Source organism: Petaurus breviceps, unplaced genomic scaffold (genome assembly GCF_028583685.1).
Source record: "Petaurus breviceps papuanus isolate PSGF00001 unplaced genomic scaffold, PetGlider_PUasm1.0 179, whole genome shotgun sequence".
NCBI lineage: Eukaryota > Metazoa > Chordata > Mammalia > Diprotodontia > Petauridae > Petaurus > Petaurus breviceps.
In genome coordinates this window covers 5,501,049-5,520,551 of record NW_027185779.1, presented here as the reverse complement: position 1 = coordinate 5,520,551, position 19,503 = coordinate 5,501,049, and the positions used below count along the sequence as shown (strand labels likewise).

The window sequence follows — 19,503 nt, the reverse complement described above, 5'->3', positions numbered from 1 at the left end:
TGTTCCACTTAACTCCTCGGGCAAACTTGGGCAAACCAACCTAATCAGGCCCCAGTTTTCCCATCTGTCACCGGAGAGGTTAAACCTGGGACGCCCCTTAACGTCTCTCCTGGCTCCTTCAGTCGTCACCCCTCCCTCTCCTTCCCACACTTTCCACCTAGTCCTCTAGCATCCACCAGCCCGCCTTCCCACCCCCTCTGTCTCGGTCAGTCGGAGCAGCCGAGGCTGAATACCAAGCTCCCCGTTCTCCTTCCCTGGTCTCCCCTGCTTTCCTCTGCTCCTGCCCCTGCCCCTCCCCCCAAGCATTTCGGATCGGTCTCCATAGTAACAGCGGGGGCGGTGGAGCTGGTTCCCGAGGGCGCGCGCGCGCGTTGGAAGAGGGTCGGGCTCGCTCCCGCCCTCTCTCCCTCCATCCCTCCCGCGCGGGCGGGCACGCGGGCTCCCGTCCCGGCGCGTGCCGCGGCGGCTCCACCGCAGGGCCCGTTGCGGGCTCCAACCTGGAGTCCCGGGCCACTCGTAAGGCGACATGCTGAGGCGGAGTTTGGAAAGCCGGTAATAATCCCCCTGGGACCCGAGAAAGATCCTGCTTGGGCCAGGGAACAGGCTAGGGGGGAGGTCGTGGAGGGGAGGCCCGGCAGATCCCTCGTTTCTCCCTCCTCCTTCCCTCTGCTTCGGGCTCCCTCCTTCTTTCCTTATCTCTTCCGTCTTTCCTTCCTCCCACCCTCCCCCAGAAGGGGTCCTCGAAGGCCCACTCACAGACCCCGGCCTCGCCAAGCTCCGGTCGGCAGGCCCTCTCCAGGCCCCGCGGGGGGTCCTGAGGCCTAAGCTGGTCTCCAGCCGGAAGGGAAGGGAGAGTCACTTTGGGGGGGGGGGGGGCCGCCGAAGGAAGAAGGAGGGCACCGGCGAGGCTTTGTGCGTGTGTGTGTGCGTGTGCGCGCGTGTCGCTGCCCTCTCCAGGGACGCCCAGACCAGACAGCTGCAGGATGCGGTCTCCAACGTGGAGAAGCACTTCGGGGAGCTGTGCCAGATCTTTGCGGCGTACGTGCGGAAAACGGCCCGGCTTCGGGACAAAGCCGACCTCCTGGTGAACGAGATCAACGCCTACGCCGCCACGGAGACGCCCAACCTGAAGCATGGTCTCAAGAACTTCGCCGACGAGTTTGCCAAACTTCAGGATTATAGACAGGCCGAGGTAGGAACGGGGCGAAGAACCTCGAGCCGATAGGTGCCTGCTCCGTTTGCACTTTTTTTTATTATTATTACATTGATAAAAAAATACTTAGGGCAGCAACATTGTATAGTAATAGGTAATCACTCTGGAAAAGATGACAGTGGAGTGGAAAGAGTCTGGTTGGTTTTTTGTGTTTTCAATAAATTAGGTTCAGTCAACATTTATTAAGCACCTACTGTGTGCCATGCCATGCCCCAAGGAAGCTGTGGGAGAGGGGGTGAGATAGGAGGGCGCATCCTGTTACCTGGAGTTGAAACCAGGAAAAGCAGCCAGTGCAAAGTGGAGTCCAGTTTCCGCCCTCTACAAAGGAAGGTTTGGGGAGTACTCCACTCCTAAGTCCTCCAGTACGAGGGGAGAGTAGGCTGAAGGAGGGTGGTATCCGAGGCTTGAGTTAGAGTAGAAGTCATAACCTTGTCCTAGATGGGGCATCATGTTCCGTTGAAACCAGGCAGGGCTGCAGGTGGCCAAGTGGAGTGAACTGGCCCGGTACCTTGGGCAAAGCACTTTACTTCTGAGACTCAGGTTGCTTGGAGTGGTTTTTCATAAGTAACCTAAGGCTCAGGAGATTGTTCTGCATAGGACCCTGCCACTTGTAAATCCTAGGTTCCTGTGCAACGGCATGAAGCCCTAGATTTCCTCACTGCCGTTCACAAATTTTTGGCTGTAAGTCACTGAAGAAGAAAAGATGTGTGTGTGTAAATGTACAACTCTGATTGGGAATAAAGGGTGTATATGACTGAGCACAGGGTAAGAGAGGTTACTCCCTTGCTGGCTCTCCTGATCTCTCCCTAGCCTACCCTTCAGCTTCTCCCAGTAAATTTATAGATGAGTTCCAAGCTGAAAAAGGTTCGGATGTCTCAGTTTATGTCATGGGTACCAGTAGACTATGTAGTAATGTATTATTTTTTTTTTGCCTTTTTTTTGGAGGGCAGTTGGGGTTAAGTGACTTGCCCAAAGTCACATGGCTGGTAAGTGTGTTAAGTGTCTGAGGCTGAATTTGAACTCAGGACCTCCTGACACCAGGGCCAGTGCTCTATTCACTGTGCCACCTAGCTGCCCCATGTATTGATTATTTTGCTGGTATTTTTCTTTATAACAGTGCAAAGAGCTTTTACCTGAATTATTTCATTTATATTCATACTATTAGAAAGGTATTTAGAAGAGGGATAGGTTAATTGGTCACCCAATTGTGATTCCCAAGTGGTGTTGTCTTCATTAGAATACATTTTTCATTTGTAGATGTCTTCTTTTCTTGATCTATTACAAACATTTAATTTTCTTGATCTATTCAAACATTTAAGTGCCTGTACAGGGTATGACTTCTCGGAGTTTGTATTCAGGTGATGGGTTATGATACTCAAATTACTATCTTCTTTTAAAGGCTTTTATACATGATTCCCTTTTGCACTTTTATTTTCAGCAAAATTGGCCTTCTTTTATAACCAACACACAACATTCTGTCTCCTTACTCCATAACTCTACACAAGCTGCCCCATTATCCTTCCAGTTTTCCAGCTTCACAATCTCAAAGTCTCTTCCACTCCTCTCTCTTGATCACTTCTCAATCATATCCAAAATCTTGTAATTTCTTGCTCAGCAACTCACACACAGTCCCTTTCTTTCCAATTACAAAACCACTATCCTAATTTAGGCAATAATCAGCTCTTGCTTAAACAATTGCAGTAGCCTTTCAGTTTGTTGTCATCAGGTCTTTCCTTGCTCAAATACATCACCTTTAGCACAGCTGCCAAATTGATTATCTTATCATAGGTCTGATCATATCACCTCTCTAATTACTAACCTCCAATAACTCCCTATTACCTCCATGATTAAATATGGTCTTTTGTTTTGCATTTAAAGTGCTTTACAACTTGGTACCATCATTCCTTTCCAACCATGTTACATTCTACTGTCTTATCACATACTTTTTTTATTTTATGTTTACTTTTAGTTTACAACATTCATTTCCACAAGATTTTGAGTTACAAATTATCTCCCCATCTTTCCCCTACCCACTACCCCAGAACAGCGATCCCACTGAATACCCCCTCCTCCAATCTGTTCTCTCCTGTATCTTCCCCCATCCCCCCTCCAACTTTCCAGTAGGGCAAGATGGATCTCCATACCCCAGTGCCTGTATATCTTATTTCCCAGTGCATTTAAAATATATATATAATAATTTTTGAACATTTGATTTTAAAACTTTGAATTCCATATTCTTTCCCTTCCCTCATCACCCACCCTTACTGGGAAGATAAGCAATTCAATATAGGTTCTACATGTGTAGTTATGCAAAACATTTCCATAGTGGATATATTGTGAAAGACTGACTATATTTCCCTCCATCCCATCCCACCCCCCACTTGTTCTATTTTCTACTTTGACCCTGTCTGTTTTCAAAAGTGTGTGCTCCCAACTTCCCTCTCCCCCAATCTGCCCTCCCTTCTATCATCCTCCCTCTTAGCCCCTTCCCCCCTATTTTCCTATAGGTTAAGATACCCAATTTAGTATGTATATTATTCCCTCCCTAAGCCAAATTCAATGAAAGATTGACCCATTCTCTTTTGCCTTCCTGTTCTTCCCCTCCATTGTAACAGTTTTCCCTTGCCTCTTCGATATGAGATAATTTACCCTATTTCTGTCTCTCCCTATCTCCTCTAATTATGTTCCTCTCTCACCTCTTAATTTTATTTTTTAAATATCATCCCTTCCTATTCAATTGATCCTGTGCCCTCTGTCTATGTATACCTGTACACATATATATACACACACTCACATATGTATTCATATGCACATGTACCCTCCTATATAGACATATATATGTATGTATACATGTATATGTATACATATATATACATTTATATTCTCTTCAACTGTCCTCATACTGAGAAAAGTTTCATAAGTTCCAATTATCATTTTTCCATGTAGGAATGTAAATAGTTTAACTTTGATAAGTTCCTTATGATTTCTTTTCCTTGTTTACTTTCTCATGCTTCTCTTGCTTCTTGTATTTTTTTTATAATAACATATTTTTAATACCATAAATATACATAATTTTTTTTTAAGTTAACTAAAAAGTTAAAGTTTGCAAAAAGGTGAAAGCCAAAAGACAACACACAAAGGCTGGTGTTTTTATTTAACATTGAGCTACATATAACCTATGACCAAGTACTTAACCCAAATTTTACAATAAGGTACTGTGAACAGCCCATAAAAGAAAAAGAAAAAAATTAAGACTTCTTCTCTGGTACAAAGGGAAGATCAAAAATTTTACATGGATTTTTCAGATTGCAGGGGTGCCCTAATCCTCATGAAGTAGAAGGGATAGCTATATAGCATTTCACCGATAAGAGTCAATTATCTTCTCTCTGCTAATGATTCTCAGATTTACTTACCTGGCCCCAACCTCTCTGCTGACTTCCAGTCTTACATCTGCAACTGTCTCTTGGATGTCTTGAACGGGGTGACCTTTAGACATCTTACACTTGATATGTCCAACACAACTCACTATCAGCCACTCACCTTCTTCCTTCCCCTCTTCCTAACTTCCCTATTACTTTCATCAACCTCTCTGTCTCTTGAAGAGGCTTGAAATCTTGGTGCCATCTTCCTTCTCTCCTCTAACATGGACACCAGTGTCAGTGACCTCTGGGGCCATCATTGCAGACTCTCTCATCACCCAACCCTTGAACTTTTGCTAGGGGCTCCCTGTCACCTCTACGATCAAATATAAAATCTTGTTTGGCTTTTAAAGTCCTTCATAACCTGACTCTTTCCTGCCTTTCAAGTTTTTTTTTTTTATTAAATTTTGTGTTTATTTTTACTTTACATCATTCATATCCACAAGATTTTGAGTTACAAATTTTCTCCCCATCTTTCCCCTACCCACCACCCCAACAGCAATCCCACTGTATGCTCCCTCCCCCAATCTGCTCTCTCCTATATCCTCCCCCATACCCCCTCCAATTATCCAGTAGGGCAAGATGGATCTCCATACCCCAATGCCTGTATATCTTATTTCCTAGTTGCATGTAAAAAATAATAATAATAATTTTTTTTAAACATTTGATTTTAAAACTTTGAATTCCAGGTTCTTTCCCTTCCTCCCTCATCACCCACCCTTACTGGGAAGATAAGCAATTCAATATAGGTTGTGCATGTGTAGTTACACAAAACATTTCCATAGTGGATACATTGTGAAAGACTGACTATATTTTCCTCCATCCTATCCTGACCCCAACTTGTTATATTCTCTACTTTGACCCTGTCCTTTTTCAAAAGTGTATGCTTCCAACTTCCCTCCCCTCCAACTTGTCCTCCGTTCCATCATCCCCCCTCTCATCTCCTTCCCCCCTACTGTCCTGTAGGGCGAGATACCTTATTTAGTGTGACATACACTAAACCAAATTCAATGAGAGTAAGGTTGACCCATTCCCTTTTGCCTTCCTGTTCTTCCCCTCTATTGCAAGAGTTATCCCTTGCCTCTTCTGTATGAGATAATTTACCCCATTCTGTCTCTCCCCATCTCCTCTCATTATACTCCTCTCTCACCTCTCAGTTTCACCTTTCAAATATCATCCCTTCCTATTCAATTGATCCTGTGCCCTCTGTCTATCTATACCTATATACACACACACACACACTCACATATGTATTCATATCCACATATACCCTCCTATATAAACATATGTGTGTGTGTGTGTGTGTGTGTGTGTGTGTATATATATATATATTTTTTCCCTTCAACTATCCTCATACTAAGTTTCATGACTTCCAATTATCGTTTTTCCATGTAAGCATGTAACTAGTTCCACTTTGATAAGTTCCTTATGATTTCTTTTCCCTGTTTACCTTCTCATGCTTCTCTTGCTTCTTGTATTTAAATGTCAGATTTTCTATTCAACTCTGATTTTTTCATCAAGAATGCTCGAAAGTCCTCTGTTTTATTGAATGACCATATTTTCCCCTGAAACATATGTATTCATACGCCCATATACCCTCCTCTATAGACATATATATGTATGTATACATATACACATACATACATTTCTATTCCCTTCAACTGCCCTCATACTGAGAAAAATTTCACAAGTTACAATTATCATTTTTCCATGTAGGAATGTAAGTAGTTCAACTTTGATAAGTTCCTTATGATTTCTTTTCCCTGTTTACCTTCTCATGCTTCTCTTGCTTCTTGTATTTGAATGTCAGATTTTCTATTCAACTCTGGTTTTTTCATCAAGAATGCTTGAAAGTCTTGTATTCCATTGAATGACCATATTTTCCCCTGAAACATGATACTCAGTTTTGCTGGGTAGTTGATCCTTGGTTTTAATCCCAGCTCCTTTGACCTCTGGAATATCATATTCTAAGCCCTTTGATCCCTCAGTGTAGAAGCTGCCAGATCCTGTGTTATCCTGATTGTGTTTCCACAATATTTGAATTGTTTCTTCTTGGCTGCTTGTAATATTTTCTCCTTGATCTGGGAACTCCAGAACCTGGCTTTAATATTCCTAGGAGTTTTCTTTTTGGGATCTTTTTCAAGAGGTGATTGGTGAATTCTTTCAACCTCTATTTTGCCCTCTGGTTCTAAAACATCAGGACAGTTTTTCTTGAGAATTTCTTGAAGGATGATTTCTAGTTTCTTTTTTTGATCATGGCTTTCGGGTAGTCCAATACTTTTTAAATGATCTCTCCTGGATCTATTTTCCAGGTCAGTGGTTTTCCCAGTGAGATATTTCACATTGCCTTCTATTTTTTTCATTTGTTTGGATCTGTTTAATCGTATCTTGATTTCTCATAAAGTCATTAGCTTCCATTTGCTCCAGTCTAATTCTGAAGAAATTATTCTCTTCAGTGAGCTTTTGAGATTCTTTTTCCATCTGGCACATTTGGCTTTTTAAGGCATTCTTCTCCTCATTGGCTTTTTGGGCCTCTTTTGCCATTTGAGTTAGCCTTATTTTTTAAGGTGTTATTTTCTTCAATCAGGTTGTTCACTCTCATTTCATAATTTTCTTGCATTGTTCTCATTTCTCTTCCTAATTTTTCTTCCACTTCTCTTATTTTATTTTCAAAATCCTTTTTAAGCTCCTCTAAGGCCTGTAACTAGCTTGTATTTTTCTTGGAAGCTTTTGGTGCAGGAGTTCTGACTTCGTTGTCTTACTCCTGTTCCATGCTTTGATCCTTTTTGTCTCCAAAAAAGAATTCTAAGGTTTGGCTTCTGTACTTGCTTTGCTTCCTTTGCTTGCTCATTTTGCCACTCAGTTACTTGACTTTTGAGCTTTTTGCCACAGTAGAACTCTGCTTCCAGAGAGGAGAGCTTTGTCCCAAATTGCTGGAGTTTTCACAGCAGCCAGAGCTGTTAGTTGGTTGCCCTCTCTGAAGCTTCCACAGGCTCTGGCACCTGGTCACACACCCCAGGACCTCCACCCAAGACAGTGATCCCAATCCAAGTAGGGTAAAGCAAGAGCAATTACCCCTCAGAATGGTCGCTTGGTCCCCCTACAATCTGCAGACCAGGAGCTCTAAAGCAGCCATGCCAGTTGTGGCATGGCCACAGTGCCTCTGCTGCTTCTCGCCTTCTCACCCCAGGGGGCAGAGGCTGGACTGTGCTCTCGGTCCCCTTGTTCCCACAAAGTCCACACTAACATTTTACTTTGCCTTTGGCATTTATGGATTGATAAATCTAGAAACCACCATAGATGCTGGTAATCTACTCTCCAGAGGTTCATTCCAGCAGCTGCTGTTCAGGGCCACCCTGAGGCTAAAACCAAGGTTTCATGTGGGGCTGGGCTTGGCTCCCAGCATGCTGCAACTGATCCTTCCTGTCAGCCTGCCGGGGTGCCTTTAGCGGGAGATTTGTTTCTCTCTGTCACTTTGTGGGTTCTGTAGCTCTAAAGTTTGTTTAGAGTCTTATTTTATCGGTATTTGAGGTAGTTTTGGGGGGAGCTCACGGAGTTTTCCTGCTTCTATGCTGCCATCTAGGCTCTACCCCCTTATCACATACTCTTTAAGAGCTAGCCATTCTGACCTGCTTACTGCTCCTCAAATCCCATCTCCTTGCCTTTGTATTGACTGGTTCCTCTCCCTGGAATGTTTTCCTCCCAACCTCCAATTCATAGAACTCCTGGTATCCTTTAAGACTCAGCTCAGGGGCAGCTAAGTGGTGTAGTGAATAGAGGACCAGCCCTGGAGTCAGGAGGACCTTAGTTGAAATCCAGCCTCAGACACTTGACACACTAGCTGTGTGACTCACTTAACCCCAATTGCTTTGCTTTCCCTCACCCCCCCACCCCCCAAAAAAAAAGAAGAAGAAAAAGACAGCTCAATTAGCATGTAATGGAAGGGCATTGAGTATGGTCCAGTGGATAGAGCACTGGGCCTGGAATCAGGAAGACCTAAGTTCAAATCTGTCTTCAGACACTTACTAGCTGTGTGGGAAAGCCACTTAACTATGTTTGCCTCAGTTGCATCACCTGTAAAATGAACTGGAGAAGGTAATAGCAAACCACTCCAGTATCTTTGCCAAGAAAACCTCAAATGGTGTCACAAAAGAGTCAGACACAACTGAAGAACAGGTAACATCTGAGCTTACCTTCCTTCCTTCTGTATTTATGGTATATGTTCTGGTTTATATATGTTGCCTCCTCCAATACTATGTAAATTTCTTGAAGACAGGGACCTTTTTATTTTTTGCTTTTTCTTTTATCTCTAAGTACAAGGCCTGGCACTTAGTAAGCACTAAATAAAGGTTTGTTGATTGGTGGATTACTTATCTTATTTGAAAATGTCAATGAGTAAACATTTTTTAAGCCCCTACTGTGTGCCAGGCACTATGCTAAGTTATGGTGACAAAAATAAAAGTAAAAAATAGTCCTAGCCCTTCAAAAGCTCATAATCTATTGAGAGATAATTACAAATAAATACATACAAATAATCTAGGCTAAAATGGAAATAATCAACAGAGAAAAGGGATTATTATCAAGGCAGACCAAAAGAGCTTCTTATGAAGGAGGCTAAAGAAGCTAAGGAACAAAGATTGGAGAGACAGCATTCCATGTATAGAGAACAGACAGCCAGAGAAAATGCCTAGCACCCAGAGAATAGAGCGTCTTAGAGCCCAGTAAATTAATTTGAATTGTACTTATAATTTATAAGATTTTAAAGTATTTCTGGTGATTATCCTTCGGATTTATCCAGAAAAAACATCATATGTTTAAAAATCAGACATGATTCTTTAAAAAAAAAAAACTGACTTATCTAGTGATTGTACTTGGATAAAATTAGCACTAGATTTAATTTTTAAAAGTATTTTATTCCTATATTTTGTTTCAGTTATACTTTATGATCTTTGCCAATAGGTTGAAAGACTTGAAGCCAAAGTAGTTGAACCTTTGAAAACTTATGGAAGTATTGTGAAAATGAAACGGGTAAGTGCATGGATTTCCATCCCCTATTAATAACTTATCTGGCAAGGGTTATTCATATGTATTACCAATGATCATTTTATTAAAAAGTACATAGAGTTGAATGAGGTGTCAGGCTATCTTTTTTAACAGATTTTGGAAGATGATTGCCTGTAACTAAAAAAGGTTGTTTTTGAAAAATATTTTCAAAATTATAAAACTATACAAATGTGAGACATTCTCATTTTACTTATATTCTATGCGCAGTGTTCCAAAAATCTTAGTATGGTTTTAAGCTATTAAAACTGCACTTAGATTTTTGGAAGGCCTTTTATGTGCAAGGTAGTCATAAAAATATAGGGAGTAAAATTACTTTTAACTATATAATTGAATCTCCCTCCTCTAAAGCCATACTTACTGTAATGAGGTGACTGCATGTTCTTGAAGACAGTCCCAGGGGAGCATAGGTTCTGGCAGGTCCTACCAATATGAAAAAACTTTGCTTGTCCTCAGCATTGGACTTTGTGCTCTTTGTCTGAGGCCTGTGGGATCTCTTCCAATCCTAATATTTTACCAGTGATGTAACCGAGACCTTGCAAGTGTTAAGTGGCTTCTGAGGTCACATAGTGGCAGACCCAGAATTCTAACTTCATTATAGCAGCAGAGCTAAGTATGAAAAGGGTCACCACTAGAAAATTAGTATCCAAGTTACAATCACCTTTGAAACATAGCAACTTATTAAACCATCTTCTAAGACAGGGCAGAGTTGTCATCTAAATCTTTAGATGGAAGGTCTTTCTGCATGGATGATATCAAGATTCTTCAAGTATTACAGAAATAGCATTATTTTTGTAAAGTGAAGAAGAGCTTTGTAAACCTGTACATGTGCAAAGTGTGTAAATCTGAATTCTTTTAGTAAAAGTATTCATATTAAGCAAGGGACTTTTTCCTATTATTGTAGCTCCGAGTTAATGGGTAAATAAAGCAGTAACTTACCAGAAAGTAAATATATCTACAGGAGGATCTCAAAGCAACTCTAACAGCAAAGAATCGAGAAGCTAAGCAGTTAACTCAACTAGAAAGGACTCGTCAGCGGAATCCTTCAGATCGGCATGTTATAGTATCCTTTAAATTTTGAAGAAAAAAAATTTTTAATTTGTTTGATAAAAAGATAATCTCTTTGAAAAACTGACATTTTCATTTTTATATTTACTGAAAATATATAGTGGGACCAGAGAATTTAGAGTTCCTACTTTAAAAGGATTTTAGGCCTTTTTTCCCACTGTAGACATTATTCGTTGTGAACAGAATACTTTGCTTCCTCTAAACCTCCACAAGGTTTCTAGAGAATATACTAATGTATATCTTTTTTTAATGGTGACAGTTTAGAAAACAACAGAATTTCCATGAACGAAGGGGGAATTTGATGGCCAAAAATATAAAATTGGCTTGTAGGACTCCAATTGTACATGAATTGGCTAAAGTCAATCAAAGCATATTATCTTATTTTTACCAATTCTCATAATTTTTCCTTATGTTTATTATTTAGGAAGAAAATAAGCTTTTCTAACATAACCCTCATTCCCATACATACTTTTTTAAAAAATCACCTTCGAAACGACCACCTATTCTACAAATAGGCAAAGTTCCTTGGGAGATTTAAGAATAATTTTAGAGATTAATTCCCATATTGAAAAATAAAATTATGAAGTAGGAATTCTAGAGCAAAACTGAAAGTTTTTAGGGGGTGGCTAGGTGGCGCAGTGAATAGAGCACTGGCCCTGGAGTCAGGAGGACCTGAGTTCAAATCCGGCCTCAGAGGACACAAAAACTAGCCGTGTGACACTGGGCAAGTCACTTAAACCCAATTGCCCTCCAAAAAGCAAAAAAAAAAAAAAACAAAAAAAAAACTAAGTTTTACCTTTTAACTGTCTCCCTTTTGAATGTGTTTCATTATTGATAATTTTACATTGAAGAGAAAATAGTAGTCTCTGGCTGCATTCTACTTACCTGTAAAGAAGAAAAAAATGGCACCAGAGTTATCTGTCTTCTTTCCTCATCTACTTTTTGTCTCCCTTTTTATTTTTAGAGTTTTTTTTAACTTTTTGTTTTTACATCATCTATATTTCTCACTGTAACACTGCATCCTTCCCCTCCCATAGTCATCCCTTACAACAAAGAATAAAGAGGAGGAAAAACAGTTCAGAAAAGCTAAAAAACACATCAGAAAAATCTTAACATTAGATGCAGTATTCCATACCCATAATCCCCTACCTCTGCAAAGAATAAGGAGAGGTGTCTTCTAATATCTCCTCTTTGGGGCCCTATTTGGTCATTATAATTTTAAAGCATTCAGTTTTATTGATAGTTTTTTTGTTGTTGTTCTTTCTGTTTAAATGATAGTAGTCATATGCTTTCCTGATTCTCCTTACTTCACTTAGCATCAGTGCATAGGTCTTCCCATTCTTCACATATGGTCTTTGTCATATTTCTGTCATTCTTTAAACATTCAGTTCTTCTTTCACCTCTCCACCCCATTATTTCATCTATTACTTTACTAAAAACATTGAAGCCATGTTTCCTCCTCAAATATTCCAAACCCCACTATACCTTCATTCTCTCTTCCCCTTTCATCTAAGAGGTAGAAATTATTATCCTTGCCAAAGCTCATACCATCATCTATACCCTTTATCCCAATTATGCTGTCTTCTGCAGCCTTGACTTTGCTCTACTTATCAACCCTACCTTCACTTTAATTTTAAATTTCTCCTGTACCAGTTAGTCCTCCATACACATAGTAAATTTTTAGTTTCCCCTTAAAGTGAAAAAAAAAGCTTCCCATGAGCATGCTACCCATCAAGTTAAAGTACTGTCTCCTTCTTTCACTGACAACCTTCTACAAAAATTGTACTGGAAAAAAAAAAGTACTGATACTTCATACCTGAAGAAGAATCCTCTAATCCAGTACTTAAGCTGGATAAGACTTCCACATACAACAAAAATGATGATCCAGCATTTACTTGAAGACCTCTAGTATACAGAAGCTCATTTCCCCCTGAAACAACAAATTCCATTTTGTTCAAATTTTTAGGAAGTTTTTCCTGACTTAAAACATAAACATAATCTCTCTGTTTTGACAAACCTAATTCTTCTTCCATCAGACAGCCATTCAAATATTTAAAAGACCCATCATTTTTCCTCTAAGCCTTCAATCCAGATATCCTCAGTTCATTCAATCCTTATATGACGTGCTCAAAGCCTTTCACTATCCTGGTTATACTGCCCTAGATGTTTTCTAGGATATCTACAGTCTTCCCAGAATATCATCTACAGATAAAAGGAATGCAATCTAAATTAAACCTATTGGTTTATACTTTGTAGACTCTACTTTTCCCTTTCTCTCTTCAAGTTATCCCCAACCCTATATTTTCTGCATATATTTCTCCCTTAAATTCCAATCATGAATTTCCATTTCCCCTTTTGATACCTCCACCTAGATGTTTTCTGCCAGCTCCTCAAATTCAACATATCCAAAACTGAACTCACAGAATTTCACACTTGGAAAAGAACTCAGAAGTCATTAAGTCCAACTTATATTTGATTAATGATTAAGAATCTACTCTATAAGATTGAGAAGAAAAATATTCTCTTCCCTTTTTCTTTTTTGAAAATCAAGACTACCTTTGCCTTTTTCTTGGGGCAACTCCTGTTTTTCACAATTTTTGAAAATAAATGAAGAAGGCTTTATCATTCATATCTCCCAGTTCAGCATACTGGGATATAGTTCATCTAGTTCTAGTGACTTGAATTTATCAAAAGCACCTGGATGTGTTCTTAGAGTCTACCTGCCTGTATTGAATGGTGGTATCATTTGTATTCTGTACCTTCCAAAGTACAAAGATAATTTTCTTTGACAGAGAAAATGAAAGCAAAATAAGATTCACATTGCCTTAACCTCTGTCATCTCCTGCCTTTGGCAATCAATCCATTTATAAGTAGGGTATCAGGGGTGTCAATCAATACTGATTTAAGGGCCTACTCTGTGCCAGGCACTGTGCTAAGTATGTGAATACAAAAAAGGCAGAAGACAGTCCCTGCTCTCAAGAAGCTCACAGTTTAATGGGGGAGACAACAAGCAAACAAATATGTGTAAACAAGCTACATACGGAATATGTAAGGAATAATTAAGAGAGGGAAGGCACCAGAACTAAGAGAGGTTGCAGAAGGCTTCTTGTAGAAGGTAGGATTCTAGTTAGTATTTAGAAGAATCCAGAGAAGCCAAGAGGCAGAGATTAGATAAGGATCCCACGCATAGGGGAGAACCAGAGAAAATGCCCAGAGTCAAGAGAGCATGTCTGTTTCAAAGAACAACAAGGACATTAGTGTCACTAGATTGAAAAGTACATGGCAGGAAGCAAGGTATAAGAACACTGGAAAGGTAGAAGAGGACTGAGTTATGAATGGCTTCAAATGTCAAGCAGAATTTCATTTGATTCTGGAAGTAATAGGGAGCTACTGGAGTTTATTGGGGGGGAGGTGGGGGAATTGTCATGCTGGGGCCTATACTCTTTCAGTTTAATAGCTAAATGGAAGATGGATTGAAGTGGGAAGAGACTTGAAGTAGGCAGACCCACCAGGTGGTTATTGTAATAGTCCAAAGATGAGATGATGAGAGCCTGTACCAGAGTACTGGCAGTGTCAAAGGAAAGAAGGGGCCATGTTCAAGAATGCCAAATGTGAAATCAACAGGCTTTGGTAACAACTTGGATGCGTATGGAGAGGGAGAGAGTAAAGAAGAGTCAAGGATGACACCTAGGTTGTGAGCCTGAGAGAAGGGGGAGGGGGGAACAGGTGGGAGAGAGATCAAGAGTTTTGTTTGGAATTTGTTAAGTTTAAGATGTTTACTGGGCATCCAGTTCTTGTATCTCAAAGGCAATTGGGAATATAAAATTGAAGGTCAACAGAGTTTGGGATTGGATAGGTAGAGTTGAAAAACAGTATAGAGATAGTAATTACATCTGTGGAAGTGAGATCACCAAGTGAAGTAATACTGAGGGAGATGATAAGGGGGTTAAGGACAAAACCCTGAGGGACACCTCCTGTTAGGGTATAATTTGGATGAGGACCTAATGAAGGAGGTGGTTGGATAAGTAGGAGGAGGGGAACCAAAAGCATATCATCTCCCAAAAATCTAGAAGAGAGTATCAAGGAGGAAAGCATAATCAGTTGTCAAAGGCTACGAAGAGGTCAAGAAGAATGAGGCCCAAGAAATTGCCATTGGATTTGGCAACTAAGAGATCATTGGTAACTCTGAAGGGAGCAATTTGGTGTAATGCTGAGATCAGAAACTGGATTGTAAGAGGTTCACAAGAGAGTGAGAGACAAGAAAGTGGAGGCATCCATTGTAAACAGCCTCTTAGAAGAGTTTAGCCACAAAGGACAGAAGAGACATAGGACAATAATGGGAATGGAAGAATCGAGTGAGGGTGTCTTCAGCTGAGGAAGACAAGAACATGTTTGTGGGCAGTAAGAAATGAGCCAGTAGAGAGAGAGAAAATAAGCAATAGATAAAAAAAAAATAAAAGGAACAGAAGAGAAAGGACTGTTGCTTGTGTGTCAGTAGCAAAGAAGTTAATACTTCTTAATCTCCTGTTTCTATTTTCTCTGCCAAGGAGAAAGGTCATGAGACTAGAATAATAACACAAAATATATTAATAAGGAATTGAAACTTACTGTAAATAAGGAAGTGGTGAATGAAATGCTGGTTATCCTCAATGAGTTCAGTTCTGTAGATTCATATAAGCAAATAACGTAGAATACTTAAAAAGCAAAAATAAAACTGAAATATATAAAAAGAAAAGCAATGGAGGGGGGATGACAGAAGGGGCAGTCTTTTGGAAGAAACAGTATGGAATGGGATCACTTGAACAAGTTAAAAGGGTTATCCCTGGTAAGGAGCAAGGCCACTTCATTGAGATAGAAATAAAGGAGGAGAATGTGGCAGAGGGCATCAAAGTGATAGATGAAGAAGAGTGAACTCATGGTGAGCTGGTAAATGTTTAACAACTAGCTCTCCAGGAAAAAAAAAGTAACACACTTTTAAGTTTAATATGCATCATTAGTATTTTCTCCACTTACATTGAGACAATCAACAAAACAATAAATCAATTTGCCAATTTCTAAGGTGTGAATGTACACACTGAAAATTTAGTAACTAACAAGTGGGTTCAAACTGGCCCCAACACACCCTTGGAGTCATCCCTTCGTTGATATTTCTTTTTTGTTTTTTCTCCAAAAAAGCTGGGAAAAAAATGTCCTTCACATTCTTTGCTATCCTTAGCTCTTTCTGAGTTTTAACACTTCTGACACTATTTTTTACCAGGTTGTACCAGATTCTGTTTCATCCTTCATTACCTGTTCTGGCTTCTGTATTCTTTAGATTTCTAAAGTCTAGATTCTAAGTCTAAATTTTTCATAAAGTTCCCTGAAAATTCACATTGATTTCTTTGGACAGTTCTTCCTTTTTTTTCTCACTGGAATTGTTTTTGTTTAATAAATTGGTTAGGTGTTTTGTTTGTTTTTTGTTTTCTATTTCTTGGAAGCTTTCTATACTTTCTTTAAAAAATTTTGGACCATGGGACCATATCCTTTCTCAGTGAATCCTTTAAAAATCTACTATTCCTAAATCTGGGGTATATGTCATATATTCCTGGATTTTCTCTTCTCTCTAACAGATTCTAAGATGGTGTGATCATTTCCCCCTTGCCACCATTCTAATTTTTTTCAACCCAGTAACTACTTTGTACTTGTTGGTGAGAATCAAGGCCACAATAGAAACACCTCTCTTTGGTTCTTCTAGTTTTTGAAGATTAAACTTATTTTTAAACAAGAACAGAAATGGCTTATTTGCTCTGTTTTGGGCAATGAGAGCTTCTAGTAGATAACCTGAATAATCATGGCTCCATACTTGAATTCCTCTGTTTGTACCTCCTGTCCAAATTGTCCATAGTGTCCTCTTCTAACAGTGTTCTTTCTTTTGATCCTTACACAAATGTTCTACATTGTACTTTCTACTCTGGTAGCTAGATTTTATCACATGAGTGTTTATACTTAATATACACTGCTATTCCACCTTATCTTTTTCTATCTGTAGTTCACTTTCCCCTCAAGTCTCGGTGACATTCATAACATCAAATTTACTTCGTGTTTGAAATGTTCTCTGCATGATGATTATATTTAGAGGAAACTCAGACTTTTAACAGAGAATGTTTTTATTAATTGATACTAATAAATTTTTATTTTTATATATTTATAAAAATAAGTTTTTATAGGGGTAGGGTTAGTATATATGTCACCTAATTTTTAAATGATCATTTTCTAAGTTGTCACAATGTCTCTAAACTATATAATTAAGATTGCATAACTTTAATTTGAAAATTGAAAATATTATGTTCCCTTTGAGAATCTTTTTTTTTCCTTTATAGACAATTTCAGTCACAGGTGGGTAATTGCATGGCGTTTCTCAAGATGGATCATCAGAGTAAATCCTTTTTTGAGTTTTATTACAAACACATTTATTTCTAATATTGCAGGAGGAACCACTTTCTGAGGCAGAAGTTGATTAGTGAATAGCATGCTGGACTTGAAGTCAAAAAACTAGATTAAATCATGGCTCAATCACTTGCAAACCATCTGACTCCAGGCAAATAACTCCTCCCAGCCTCAGTTTATGCATCTGTAAAATGATGATAATAATAGCATCTATTTTACATGGTTATTATGAGAATCAGTTGGAACCACATATTTATAGTTCTTTGAAAACTTCAAAGTGCTTTATAAAAGTTAGTGTGATGATGGGGGTGGCTAGGTGTCAAAGTGAGTAAAGTGCTGGCCCTGGAGTCAGGAGGACCCGAGTTCGGTTCCGGCCTGAGACACAACACCCACACAAAAATACTCTAGCCATGTAACCTTGGGCAAGTTACTTAACCCCAATTGCCCTCCAAAAGGCAAAAAAAAAAAAAAAGTGTGATGTAGCAGCTAGAGTCAGCCTCCAAGCCTCAATTTTGGCACATACTGACTTAGTGAACATTGGCAAATCGCATACATTATCAGTGCGTTAGGCAACTCTCTTAAGACTTGAATTGTAGAAAAGATATCAATCAGTGTTAATAGAAAGAATTTCCTATACTAATAAAATCATTGGTACAGTCTCTGTCCTCAGCATTATTATCATCATTGTCATCCTCATTATCATAAAATCTCAGAATAGGATGGGAACTCAGAGTCATCTACTCCAATCCAACCTAAACAGGTATCTATCTCCTCCACAATATCCCTAATAAGTAGTCACATTCAACCTTATCCTAAAGACCTTACCACTTCAAAAGCAGCCCAGTCAATTTTTGTACAGCTCTTAGTTGTCAGAAATTTTTTTCTTAAAATTTCATGGTTTAATTTGTCTCACCGTCTTCCACCTATTCCTTCTAATTCTGTACTCCTAGTGCCAGTCAGGACAAGTCACATGCCAGTTCCACATTGGGGCTAAACAAAACAACTTTAATATCTCTTCTACTTGATGGCCCCTAAAATAAGTCTTTTCTTAAGTCTTCTTCATGCTATACATTTATTTTCTTAATCCATCTTCATATGGTAAATTGAGGTCCTTTATTATACTTCTTTGGCTCTGAATGTTCTCTAATTTGTAAATATGCTTTCTAAAATATAGCCGGCTAGGTGGCGCAGTGAATAGAGCACCGGCCCTGGAGTCAGGAGGACCTGAGCAAATCAGGCCTCAGACACTTGACACACTTACTAGCCATGTGACTTTGGGCAAATCACTTAACCCCAATTGTCCTCTAAATAAGCAAAAAAAAAAAAAAGGTCTAGGGCTCAGTGCAATGTAACTACCATTTCTATTGTAGGCCTGGCCTAATTCAGGCCAGTTTGGTAGTTAGTTCAGGATTGGAACGAAATGAGACATCTGTGAGCTATTTAACTATTAACAAAAGGAGATCTACTTGGCTATAACATGAAGGAGATCATCTGCAAGAAAAGCAGCATTAGCTCAACAACAGGTACAGCTTCCCTCCATATAAAGACCTCTCTGATTAGCAGGGTGACTGACATGATTAATGGTACATCCTCTAAGTCAGAAGGACACTGATTCCTTTGAGGTTTACCTTAGGTGATGAGCCCTGGACCAGTCAAGTTTTACCCTTGGCTTCCTTGCCTTTTAAGAAGATAACTAGTTTGGTCTACATGGCAGGGACCAGGTGGGCTATTCCTGTCACAACTTCCCTAGTCCTTTACCTTTCTTAACACTTTGTGAGATTTTGTTAGTTTTTTTGCTTGCCATATAACATGACTTCTAATAAGTGTTCAATCTCATCAAAACCACCATATCTTTTCCAGACAAACTGCTGTCTAGCCAAGGCTCTCCCATCTTTTGTAAAGTTTTTTTTAACCTAACTGTATGTTTTATATCTGAATTTTCATTTTAGTATATTTGTCCTAGTGTTCTAGCTTGTCTTTTTTAATCCTGTCTTCAGTATATTAATTGTCCTACCAATACTGTTCCTAAAATCTTTGAAATATGTTTTCCCAAAATCTGGGACTCAACCCACATTGTGCCTGGCCTCAGTGGCTCAAAAAAGTTGTATCATATATAAAGAATATATACTAAGAAGAATAGCAGTAGAAATATACAGAAGACAAAAACGGAGGAAGAAGTCAGTAATGAAATCCATGGCCTCAGACTGTCTGTACACAAATGCACAAAGCATGGGGTGAACTAAAGAACCTTATTTGCCATTGTAGATATCTTTGAGACTTACTGGAAGTACAATTAGAATTTATTTGACCTTAGAA

The 19,503-nt window shown here is 39.3% G+C and overlaps 1 protein-coding gene and 1 long non-coding RNA gene across 4 annotated transcripts in view; one reads left to right on the top strand and one right to left on the bottom strand.

Annotated features, from left to right (window-relative positions):
- The window catches only part of LOC138160122 (uncharacterized), a 380,488-nt gene that overhangs the window by 323,410 nt on the left and 37,575 nt on the right, over nucleotides 1–19,503 (bottom strand). Inside the window, exon 1 of one of the 2 annotated variants that reach the window (XR_011168078.1) lies at nucleotides 761–948. The exons of the other annotated variant lie outside the window; for it this stretch is intronic. This is a non-coding gene — a long non-coding RNA (uncharacterized lncRNA). Of the gene's footprint in view, nucleotides 1–760; nucleotides 949–19,503 lie in introns of those variants that run through there. 2 annotated transcript variants of the gene reach the window in all.
- CIBAR1 (CBY1 interacting BAR domain containing 1) overlaps nucleotides 393–19,503 on the top strand; it is a 46,255-nt gene continuing 27,144 nt past the window's right edge. Inside the window, exons 1-5 of one of the 2 annotated variants that reach the window (XM_069086649.1) lie at nucleotides 393–552; nucleotides 958–1,192; nucleotides 9,592–9,660; nucleotides 10,655–10,756; nucleotides 17,131–17,136. In XM_069086649.1, coding sequence (XP_068942750.1) covers nucleotides 527–552; nucleotides 958–1,192; nucleotides 9,592–9,660; nucleotides 10,655–10,756; nucleotides 17,131–17,136 — 438 coding nt within the window. In that variant the 5' untranslated portion in view covers nucleotides 393–526. The remainder of the gene's footprint in view (nucleotides 553–957; nucleotides 1,193–9,591; nucleotides 9,661–10,654; nucleotides 10,757–17,130; nucleotides 17,137–19,503) is intronic. The other variant, XM_069086650.1, reaches the window with a different exon arrangement.